Source organism: Dipodomys ordii, unplaced genomic scaffold (genome assembly GCF_000151885.1).
Source record: "Dipodomys ordii isolate 6190 unplaced genomic scaffold, Dord_2.0 Scaffold47, whole genome shotgun sequence".
NCBI classification, from domain to species: Eukaryota; Metazoa; Chordata; class Mammalia; order Rodentia; family Heteromyidae; genus Dipodomys; species Dipodomys ordii.
Genome location: NW_012267263.1, coordinates 4,946,166 through 4,958,008, shown reverse-complemented (window position 1 = coordinate 4,958,008; position 11,843 = coordinate 4,946,166). Strand labels below are relative to the sequence as shown.

General features: G+C 40.9%; 1 protein-coding gene across 1 annotated transcript; it reads left to right on the top strand.

The window, feature by feature from the left end:
* Window positions 1-3,146: 3,146 nt before the first annotated feature.
* Lyg1 (lysozyme G-like 1) lies at window positions 3,147-10,023 on the top strand. The gene is made up of 5 exons (XM_013019785.1): window positions 3,147-3,189; window positions 6,638-6,742; window positions 7,557-7,741; window positions 9,591-9,723; window positions 9,905-10,023. Exons 1-5 carry the CDS (start codon window positions 3,147-3,149, stop codon window positions 10,021-10,023), a joined length of 585 nt encoding a protein of 194 aa, XP_012875239.1.
* Window positions 10,024-11,843: the final 1,820 nt, after the last annotated feature.

Sequence of the window (11,843 nt, the reverse complement as noted above, 5' to 3'; positions counted from 1 at the left end):
CACACACAAATGTTATACAGTTTTCCCTGTTCATTACAGTGATTATTTTTTATGTAAATAACTTTTCTTAATTTTATGCATAGGCAAAACAAATAATGGGAGAAAGAAAATGTGTATACATTTAACACTAACAGTAATAGATCAAATGGAATGCTTTCTTTGTGTGCATAAATTCAAAGCCAAGAATAAGGTGTTTGCATTTTTGCCACATGGTAAATTTATTTCCTTCTCTTGTGTTCTATTTTGTCAATGTTACTCAAACACTATAAGTGATGGGGTATCCTAATGTCCTGTTTGCTCTGGAAGCTGTAAAAATAAGGCCAACATCTCTCAGAGCTTATGTTGTAACGAACTGAGTAGTAGACAGGCTTCAAGAGTCTATGGATGGAGCAGAGAGGCCAGTTTCCTTTTGATCTGGTCTTTGTTCAGAAGGAGATATTCCTGAGCCAGTTTCTTTTCTTTTTTTTTTTTATTTTTGGGGGGGTCCGGTCGTGGGGCCTGAACTCTGGGCCTGGGCGCTGTCCCTCAGCTCTTCAGCTCAAGGCTAGCACTCTACCACTTGAGCCACAGCGCCATTTCCAGCTTTTTTCTTTTTGCTTATGTGGTGCTGAGGAATCGAACCCAGGGCCTCAGGAATGCAAGGCAAGCGCTCTACCACTGAGCCACCTTCCCAGCCCTTCTGAGCCAGTTTCTAGCCAAGTAAAACCACTTTGCTGGAGTTCCCAACTCTAGGAAACCCAAAGGATCAAAGTGTGAAAGAGCTGTCAGAGATGCACAGACCAAAGAAACCTCTTTTGGGCATGGTAATGCAGGCCTGTAATCTCAGAACTCAGGAGTATGGGTCAAGAGGATCACTAAAGCCAGTTTGGGATACATCGTGAGACACTGTCTTAAGAAGAAAGAAAGAAAGAAGGAAGGAAGGAAGGAAGGAAGGAAGGAAGGAAGGAAGGAAGGAAGGAAGGAAGGGAGGAAGGAAGGGAGGGAGGGAGGGAGGGAGAAAGGGAGGGAAGCAAGGAAAGAAGAAGTCTCCTTTCAAGGTTCAATCTCCTGAGCAAAGAAAAGGATTTGCCTGTAAGAAGGAAAGAAACTCCACCAAATTTTCTGTCTTTTCCCCTGGGCTATTAATCATAGCTTACAATTCATATATATATATATATATATATTCAAATATATAATGTTTTCATAGCTTATGTGCAAATGAAATCTGCAAAAAGTGACAGTCTAGAACAAGCTATGTTGCCTCATGCATATAATCCCAGCCTTCCACATAGGAGGCTTAGACAAGAGGGTGATGAATTTGAAGTCAGCCTGGGCTACATAGAGAAACACTGTCTCAAAAACAAACAAACCAATAGTAACAACAAAGAGCTCTCCCTTTGCTGCCCTATATTTTACTTTAAAATGTTAGCTCTTTCCCAAGGAAATTCAATTCTGATGACAGAAGGATATTTGTGACCATCATTGACTGTTATTGCTATTGCTTTAATTTAAGGATCATTGGTTCAAAGAAGCCTTCTAAGGTAATGGGCTGGGGTACTGCTGTGTGTGAGAAGGGAGGGGAAAAACCAGGACAGCAAGAGAGATGACAACAAGAAGCCCAGAGGGAGCAAATGGATAGAGAGATGCCGCAACAACAAAGCAAGAATGAGCCAGGTTCCAGTGGTTCATGCCTATAATCCTAGCTGTTCAGGAGGCTGAGCTCCAAAGATTGCAGTTCAAAGCCAGCCTGGGCAGGAACAGGCATGAGACTCATATCTACAATTAACCATCAAAAATCCAGAAATAGAAGTGTGGTTTAATTGGTAGAGCACCAGCTTAGGTTGAAAAAGATAAAGGACAGTGCCCACTACTTGAGGTCAAGCCCTAATACTGGCACATGCGTGCACATGCACACGAAGCAAAGGCATCAACATAGTTTTGGGTTAATGTGGTTGCGTAGATCAGTTCTTAGTTCTTCCAGGTCAGATCACGGCGGGCCTGGGGTGGGGGAATGGAGCGATGGCGCAGGGCCATCTCTATCTGTCAGCATATTAAGGGTGTTAATGCAACATAATTCATAATTGGAACATCCATGTTCTGAATCTGGGATGCTATTGTTCAAGGTTAAGGTAAAAGACAATTGCATTCATAGAAAAGGAATGGGAGTTTTCCCATAACAAAACTATAAATAGACCTTCATTTCCACCTTTTCCAGAAAAATAAACTAAGGAAGAAATTATCCTTAGCCTATACAAATCCATGCAATGCTGCTGGAATCACAGAGTGCCCCGTGGAGAAAAGATAAATAGAAAGACATCCTGATGGAGGCCATTAGGAACTTGAGCTAGCCCTTGAGGAGTGTGCTGTTTATTAGCTTCCACAGTGGCCTGTGGCTGTAAATCGTTGGTATTCCTTTGCTGTTTGCTACTGTTTTGCTTATCAGGATATGATAAGAGCTAAGTCCCTGTAGACACTGTACTCCATATCTAGCTACCATATTTGTCTTGACATGACAGTTTTAAAATACCTTAAGTGCAGGAAACCACAGGAGGTATTCACAAGTTAGACCTAAGTATCCAATGGACACTCTTAGAGCACACCTCATGATGCCTCAATAATCCCTTCTAAACACAGAGTCCCACATTGATACCTGTACAGTTAATTGGACCATGGAGTTTGGATTGTTTAATATGCTGTGTTTATGGCTGGAATGTCCTGTACATCCATATAAAAAGTCCATTGTTAATTCTTGCTCTTCCCTGATATAATTGTGGTAGCCTGTGCCTGGAATCCCAGCCTGGCTGACACATTCATCAAAATGTTGCTTTCAGAGACTTGGCTCAGGTTGTCATTTCTCCATGTAGAGAATCAAAGTATCTTGGTTTCTTAAAATAATTAGCTGTTATCTTGACACTGTGTTGAGGCCCTAGGGACTGAAGAGACCATTCCTCATGTTTAAGCTATTCAAAAAGATGAAGCACTTGTCTTACTTTGGCTTTTTCACTATGATCCAAATCATTCATCTCTTACTTTGGTTACAAGTAAACTTATTCCATTCCCCAACAACTCTTTTACGGAAACATTATGTATTGTGATAGTGATCAGCACATCTTCAACCCAACTTTGTTCAAAAGCATTTCAGGCACTGTGGACCCAGAATACACAATATGTCTGCACTGTGGCTCCTCCTTGGTCTTCTGGCCCTGACTTGTAAGTATGTTTCATTTTCTTCACATGACCTTTGGGAATGGAAAGGAGAAGCATGGGAACTTTTACACTTGAAACTGTAGTGGGAAAGTTATTCTTTTCTCCTAAGATATATAATAAATTTTGTTAGAACAACTACGAACAAACCTCCTCCCTGCAAATGCTCCATCATTAAAAGACAAGGTACCTTAAAATTCAGGGTGGTCTTAAAACAATATTGCATAAAGTCAGAATTTAAATATTCACCATTGATAAAGCTGCTCATTACCCACTGCCAAAAACTCTTTCATCAAAAGTATCTGGTATATTTATAGGTTATCAGCTTCCACAGAAACATTAAGACTGCTGCCATAATAAGACTAATATAATTCAAATAGAAAACAGGAACAAAAGGAATGTATAGATACATGGCCAGGCTGGTTATGCTGAGACTGATTCAACTACTGTGGACTTACATACCGTGCAGCTTCTGCTCTGGTCCTATGTTCTTTGCAGCTGAGCCCAAAGTGAAAATACTTGTTATTTATTCATTTTTGTGTCAGTGCTGGGGCTTAAACTCAGGTCCTAGGGAACTGTCCCTTAGTTTTTCTGCTCAAGGTTGTCATTCTGTCATTTAAGCTACAGCTTCAGTTCTGGATTTTTTTTTTTTTTTTTTTTTTTGCCGGTCATGGGGCCTGACCTCTGGGTCTGGGCGCTGTCCCTCAGCTCTTCAGCTCAAGGCTAGCGCTCTACCACTGGAGCCACAGCGCCACTTCTGGGTTTTTTTGTTTATGTGGTGCTGAGGAATCGAACCCAGGGCCTCATGCTTGCAAGGCATGCACTCTACCGCTGAGCTACCTTCCCAGCCCATCAGTTCTGGATTTTTGATAAGTCTCATGGACTTTCCTGTTTGAGCTGGCTTTGACCCATATTCTTTAGTTCTCAGCCTCTTGAGTAGCAAGGATTACAGACATGAGTCACTAGCATCCAGCGATACTTGTTTTTTGATAAACAAAAAAGTTCCTTGGGAGAAGCAAACTTTTTTTTGCTCTAAATTCCAAAAAATTTCTCAGATGAGGTCTTACATGTATCCATTTATTTATTTATTCAGCCATTTATTCCAACAAATACTGTTAACTTCCTATGAGGTGTTAAGCATTGGGTATATAAGGAACTTTGTGGCTGATAGAAAAACATTAGGGAGAAGAAAGAGGAAGGCAGCAGTGATAGTATCAACTGACACACAAGTAGTCTTTCTCATCAATCATAAAGATAAATATGTACTGATCTAAAAATTCAGGCTCAATGGCACATGCCTAGAATTCTAGCATTCCAGAGACAGGCAAGCCTGGCCTACACAAAACACAAAAAAGAAAAAAACAACAACAACAAAAACCACGTAAAAAAAATTTTTAATAGGACACATTGGACGGTATTCTCACAAAAACTAAGTCTTTTCACTAATACCTATCTCATGCCAACTTTGTAAACTACAAGTTTTTACTCTAGTATTTTCAGATGTCAAACCTTTGAAGCTTTAAGAACATAAAACTTAAAAATGCACTCCTATAAACATACAGGATGCATACGATGATATACAATTAGTACAATTCCAGTAATCTATAAATCATGACTCAATGATTATACCCTACCTTGATCAAAGAATAAAATAAGAAGTTTAAATCACTGTAATGAGAAGTTCTTACAGGTTTATAATGATGGCATAATTTTCACAAAGAGCAATTAATTTCCTGCCTGTGAAGGTACTTGCTTTTTTGTTTTTTGTTTGTTTTTGCCAGTCCTGGGGTTTGAACTTGGGGCCTGGGTTCTTTCTCTGAGCCTCTCTGTGCTCAAAGCTAGCACCACTTTGTGATCAAGACTGAGCTATAGCACCACTTCTGGCTTTTTCTGAGTAGAGTAGTTTATTGGAGATGAGAGTCTCTCAGACTTTCCTGCCCAGGCTGGCTTTGAACTGCGATCCTCAGATCTCAGCCTCCTGAGAGCTACCAGCTACCAGCACCAGGCTTTCAAGGTACTTGTTACTAGCTACTGGTGTGAACTGTACATTTACAGTGTTTCCTGAATATCTGCATGAGAGAGGAGTCTGGTTCCAGAATGCAGGATACTTAGATTTCAAGCTTCTTATATAAATGGTGTAGAGTATGCAAATAACCTATTTCAAGCCCTGGATGCTTTAAGTAATCTCTAGACTATAGTGCCTAATGCAAAGAAAATGCTATGCAAATACTTCGTTAATGCAATATTCTTCAGGGAATAATGACAAGTAAACAAATATCTATACATGTTCCATACAGATTTTCCCCCCATACATTTTCAATTTGCACTTGGTTGAAACCGTGGTTGAGGAATCCACAGTTATGGAGGGTAGACTCTAGGTTTTAAACACTTCCCCACTCCCTTCCTGGTGTGAGGGAGGAATGTCCCCCACTCCAATGGCCTTTGTGAAATAACAATAGTGACTGAAACAAGAACTCCCCTTCAGAGATGACCAGAATGGCAGCAGCAGATAGATGCAAGGAAAGAAAGAGATGAAGCAGAAAGAACCCCATGTAATTGGTCCTGTGCTTAACAGGTGTGTGTTATGTTCCATCTCTGAAACCTTTGGCCCCTACCCAGAATTCATTGAGAGAAGGTCAAGCCAATCTCAGTATTAGTTTCTGTACTTTGGGTCTGGGTTGAGGATTCCAGAGAGAGTGATGCTTCTTCTTCCCTTTGGGAGGTGTGGCACATAGGGTTTGAAGTCAGGGCCTTGTGCTTGTTACTGAAGCTCTCTGCCATGTGAGCCATGCTTCCAGCTCTTTTTTCTCTTTTAGATTATGTCTTTAAGATAGGTTCTTAGGTTTTTGCCTGGGCTATCCTGAACTATGATCTACCTACCCATGTCTTCCCATGAGACTGACACCACGATTGTGTACCACCCTATCCAGTTCATTGGTTGAGCTAGTATCTTGCTAAGTTTTTGTCCAAACTGGCTTCTATGATCCATCTGATCTCCATCTAGCAAGTAGTTGGATTTCCTGGTATGAGCCACCACACTTTGCTGTAAAACCCATGGTTCTAGAGCAAACATTAGACCAATGATTGAGAATCTTTACATAAGTGCTAGGAATTCATGTAAGGAGGTAAGATAGGGACTAGGACACAAATAACCCCTGATTTGTTCCAAGACAACCACCTGTAGCCTTAAACAGCCCCTGAACTTTGCCAAGAGTATAACTGTCCTGAAAGTTCCTCATGACTGCAGGCCAGGAGGTGAGAATTTAGAATCAAAGCAGTGTCTGTGACAATTTCTTAGCACACTGTTAAATAGAAAAGAATTTTAAGTGAAGTTATAGATCTTACTGATGTTATTCTATTTGTTGTTGTATTTATCAATGCCATTTCATCCACAACAGAATAATGGAAGCTCTTCTAGCTCCATGGTTCAGGTTGACCTTTTCTCAATCTGTAGGCTCATCTGAAAGCAGCAACTGGGGGTGTTATGGAAACATCAGAACCCTGAATACACCTGGAGCATCTTGTGGGATTGGAAGACGTCATGGCCTGACTTATTGTGGTAGTTATAGTCTCTGTGCCCTTGGTGCATGTTCTCTTGGATCCCACTGTTTCCTACATCCCCATGCCCAGGGAGTGGGGATGGGGTAGGAAGAACACTGCATGTAGAGTCCAAAGACTTTGTCAGAGCTCTAGCTCTGTTTCACTTAGCTTCCTTGAGCCTTTATTGAAATCAAGATAACAGTCTTTCTAGTGTTATAAACTATGATTAATATAATGAATGAAAGTGCTTCTTAAACCATAAAGTGCTTACATGGTAAGGCTAGCCAATTTTGCCCAGCAGTCTTAGTAAAGGTTTGAATGTGATTTCTTGGTATTATTTAAGGACAAGAGTGGAAATAGGAGGGGGGATGAATTGTGAACAAATCTGTTAAGAAAAACTTACCATCAACTTACAGAAGGCATTTGGGTAATTTCTTCTTTATCCACAATGGTGGGACCATTGTAGATAATTGATGAACACTCCTCATTTTACTAGAAGTCTTTCTCTAGGAGGCTTTGGATCTTGTGGTGCCCAGGCTCACAACATCCACTAAGTGAGGGGGAGTTGTGAGCAGCCCCTGAAGCCTAGCAGAGAGGCCTTGAGAAGCACCTTTGGATCTCCACCTTAGGAGATTCATGGGATGCTGATTCAAACTCACAGGAACAGAGTCCTAATCTCAGATCAGGAAATTTTCCGTAGGGATACAAGCTTACACCTAGGCTTCTCAATCCTAGAATGATACTCCTATCCTTGGAAGGTCCTTTCTCTCCTTGGGTTCTCATTTCAGTGTAACTCAGACCAAGCCACATCCTTCCTTCCATGTTTGCTTCAGGAGTTCGAGCTTCTGAAAGGCTGGCTGAAATAGACATGCCATATCTACTGAGATATCAACCCATGATGCGAACCATTGGCCGGAGGTACTGCGTGGATCCTGCCGTGATCGCTGGGGTCTTGTCCAGGGAGTCTCAGGGTGGCAATATTCTGGTCAACGTGGGTGATGGAGACAGGATGGTGCAGGTAATGCTCCATCATCAATCTGATGTGGTCCTTTTGTTTGGTGACACAACTCTGAGGGGACACTTTTAGAGATTTATAAAATCAGGTTGTTGGGAAAAGTATAAGATTGAAGATGAAATAATATCTACTAAATTTAGCCACTTCTCCTAAAATATGGCAAAAGGGATGTGAAGGTGCATAAGGAAAATTAGAAGTACTTTAGATATTCCAATCAACTGGAAGGAGCATTCAGGTGGAAAGTGCATTCAAGTCTGTTTGTGAGTTGTGCTAAGGAGGGCAACCACGCTACAGTCTACATGCATTCAATCTTCTTTGGCTTCTAGTCCAACATTGAAATGACTGCTTGTTTCTTTCTCAGCCCAGACCCTGTAGTTTTACTTCTTTTGTGTATGTAGATGGTAAGAACAGTTAACATAAGATCTATCCTTTGAACAAATTTTACTTCAAATATAACACTGTATGTATTACCATAGTGTTTATACTATAGGCTCAATATTGAATGTCAGATTTCAGAACATTTTTTACTGATAATCAAAAATTTTCACATATTAACTAGCAACTCCCTATAGCTTCTTCTGTCTAGTCACTGGCCACCACTAACTTGTTCTTTGCTTTCTATGAATTTGACCATTCTAAGCTCCTCAGGTAAATGGAATTATACAGTATTTGCCTATGACTGGCTTGTACCACTTAGCATATTGTCTTCAAGGTTCATCTGTGTTGTTTATAGTACAGACATTGCTTCCCTTTTTTGGTGCCAGTTTTGGGACTTGGACTCAGCTCCTAGGCCCTGTCCCTGAACTTTTTGTTTAAGGATGACACTTGAGTCACAGCTCCACTTCTGGCTTTCTGGTAATTAATGGGAGAAAAGAACCTCATAGTCTTTCCTGACGGGGCTGATGTTCAATTGCCATCCTCAGATCTTAGCCTTCTGTGTATCTAGGATTACAAACATGAGCCACCAGCACTTAGCATTTACCTTCTTTTTTCTTTCCTTCCTTTCTTTCTTTTCTCTCTCTTTTTCTTTCTCTTTCTCTTTCTTTTCCTCTCTCTTTCTCTCTCCCTTCCTTCCTTCCTGACTTCCTTCCTTTCTCTTTCTTCTCTTCCTTCCTTCCTTCCTTCCTTCCTTCCTTCCTTCCTTCCTTCCTTCCTTCCTTCCTTCCTTTCTTTCTTGTCATAGGGCTTGAACTCAGGGCTTAGACATTGTCCCTGAGCATTTGTGCTCAAGGCTAATGCTCTACCATTTTAAACCAAAGCCCCACTTCCAGTTCTGGGGTGATGAACTGGATATAAGAATTGCCTAGGCTGGCTTCTACCATGATCCTTAGATCTTAGCCTCCTAAGTAGTTAAGATTACCTTCCTTTTTAAAGCTAAATAATATCCCATGGATACTGCACAATTTTTCTCTCCACTTATCTATCAGGGACTTCAAGCTACTTCTACCTCTACAGTATTGTGAGTAACTCTGAAATGAGGACGGGAGTACTAACATCTCTTTGACATCGTGACTTCAATTCTCTTAGACAAATACCAAGAAATACATTGTGAGGTCAGATTGTATTTCTAATTTTACTTTTGGAGGAACCTTCATATTGTTTTCCATGGTGATTGCATCATTTAAAATTCCCCTCAACAGTGCATAAAGATTCCTATTTTTCTACTCCTACACCCATACTTGAGTAGTCTGTATTTTGGGTGACAGTCATCTCAAAAGGCACAAGAAGCATTACAATTTAACCCCCAGGGAAAAGGTAGCATTAGTTTCACCAAAGGTAAAGGAGAAAGCTAGCAGCCCTGAGCCTATGCTGCTACATCACACTCCAACCTGGTTTACCTGCTTTCCTATAGGACTCAAGCTTTTACCCCTCCCCATCTTGGATCAACGAGTCCCAGATTTCCCAGGCAACTCAGCTTCTGACTGCTAGAATCAAAGACATTCAGACCAGGTTTCCAACATGGACCCCTGGCCAGTACCTGAGAGGTATGTGTAATTTCATAAGTCTTTTGCTTTGCAGCATGGAGGTAACAGGGTCAAATGTAATACACTGTACCAGATTCCTTACCAATAGGCAGTTGGGCAAGAGAATCTAAGCTTTCTGCCAACTATCCTGAAGTAACCAGGGGCTGCTGAGTCAAGGACTAACTTGTCATATGAATTTCAGGTGGACTCTGTTCCTACAGTGGGGGTCCTGGCTTTGTCAAAAGCAGTCACGACCTGAGTTGTGACTTCTGCAATGATGTCCTGGCAAGAGCCAAATACTTCAAGCAACATGGCTTCTAGCACCACAGATGAAAGCCAAGTTTATTATCAGATAAGAGATCTCAACTGCTCTGCCAATAAAGCTAGTGGGGTCTGCAACTGCAAATAACTTGATTGTCAATATAACATAAGTCACATTAAAAGAAGAATTATTACCTGTATGCTGTGGTCCAGTATGTGTGTGTGTGTGTATGTGTGTGTGTGTGTGTATGTGTACTATGAGCTGTCTCTTTGAAGGTATCCCTACTGATACTAGCTCCAATGTGGATTTCTATGAAATTAACTCTATATCCCATTGATTACCATTGCCAGATTCAGTACATCAAAATATAGGAACTGTGTGAGACCTCCACTTTAAATGTAAATTCCAGGGGCTGGGAAGGTGGCTCAGTGGTAGAGCGCTTGCCTTGCATGCATGAGGCCCTGGGTTCAATTCCTCAGCACCACATAAGCAGAAAAACCTGGAAGTGGCGCTGTGGCTCAAGTGGTAGAGTGCTAGCTTTGAGCTGAAGAGTTCAGGTACAGTGCCCAGGCCCAGAGTCCAGGCTCACGACCGACAAAAATAAAAATAAATGTAAATTCCATATAAACAATGAATTTTAATTTTTTTTAACTGTTGATGCTGGAAATTGATCTCAGGGTCTCATATCTGCAAAGGATATTCTCTACTACTGACCTACACTCCAGTCTGAACAACAAAAACAGTTTTAATATAAGTCAAATGCAATATTTAGAACATGTTTATATTAAGAATTACTTATTGTTTATATACAATTAAATGTACCAGGCAATTCTATTGTTGACTTGTTGGTTAAAAAGAAATCATCACTTTAAATTTCAATAGAAACTGTTTGCTTTATATTCTGAGTGAAACAGAAAAATGCTAACTCTTTAGTATCATCTGAACACGTTATTTATCACCCCCTCCTTTCCTTTGCTGGTCCACAGATCCTTTGTGCCTAAGATCCCCAGTTTCCCACTCAAAGTATTTGGATCTCACCTACCTCATCCCCTGTTTGGGAGCCAGGGCATGGGAGGGCCTCTCAAGTACAATGGCAATACTCTAGATTGTTAAATTAATGAATTTGAGGCTTGTATTCTATAAAAGGAATTAATGACATACTCTAGCAAATGGATAATATCATCACTGTTCAGCATCATTTGAAAACACATTAAGTCACTCACCTAAATATTTTTGAAGCAATTCCTGTGTGTTCAGTACTATATCAGAGTCCTACCTCCAAGAACTGTCAAATCAAACCATTTAGTTAGAGATAGCAGCCCATGTAGAAGACAGAACATCCAGTCATACCTGTGACCAAGGAACATTGGGGGATAGTGTGAAGTGCTTACTCCCTGTGTCAGAAGCCTCTCCTGCAGTGGTCTCTCATAACCTTTGGTGTTCTTTTTCTATTTTATTCATCTATTTTTATTTTCTTTAAGTAGTTTTACAAAGGTGTTGCCATCCAACAGAGCAGTTACCTTTAGTGTTCTCGACCTCCCCAGGGATACTTTCTTTTTAGTCTCCCCACCCTTTACCTGTCAAATTCTACTCTCAAGAATGAATCCAGGAACTGGGAATGTGGCTTAGTGATAGAGTGCTTGCCTAGCATGCATGAAGTCCTGGGTTCAATTCCTCAGTACCACATAAACAGAAAAAAGCAGAAGTGGTGCTGTGGCTCAAGTGGTAGAGTACTAGCCTTGAGCAAAACAAAGTCAGGGACAGTGCCCAGACCCTGAGTTCAAGCCCCAGGACTGGACAAAAAAAATGAATGAATCAAGTTAATAGTTTCCCATCAAGAACATGTCTGAGGGCTGGGAAGGTGGCTCAGTGGTAGAGA

What these genes read in the sequence shown, in the direction of transcription:
- Lyg1 (XM_013019785.1), top strand. Translation starts at nt 3,147, where the DNA reads ATGTCTGCACTGTGGCTCCTCCTTGGTCTTCTGGCCCTGACTT. An exon ending in TGGTCTTCTGGCCCTGACTT is followed by an intron (nt 3,190 to 6,637) that starts GTAAGTATGTTT and finishes CTCAATCTGTAG; the next exon opens with GCTCATCTGAAAGCAGCAAC. An exon ending in ATGGAGACAGGATGGTGCAG is followed by an intron (nt 7,742 to 9,590) that starts GTAATGCTCCAT and finishes GCTTTCCTATAG; the next exon opens with GACTCAAGCTTTTACCCCTC.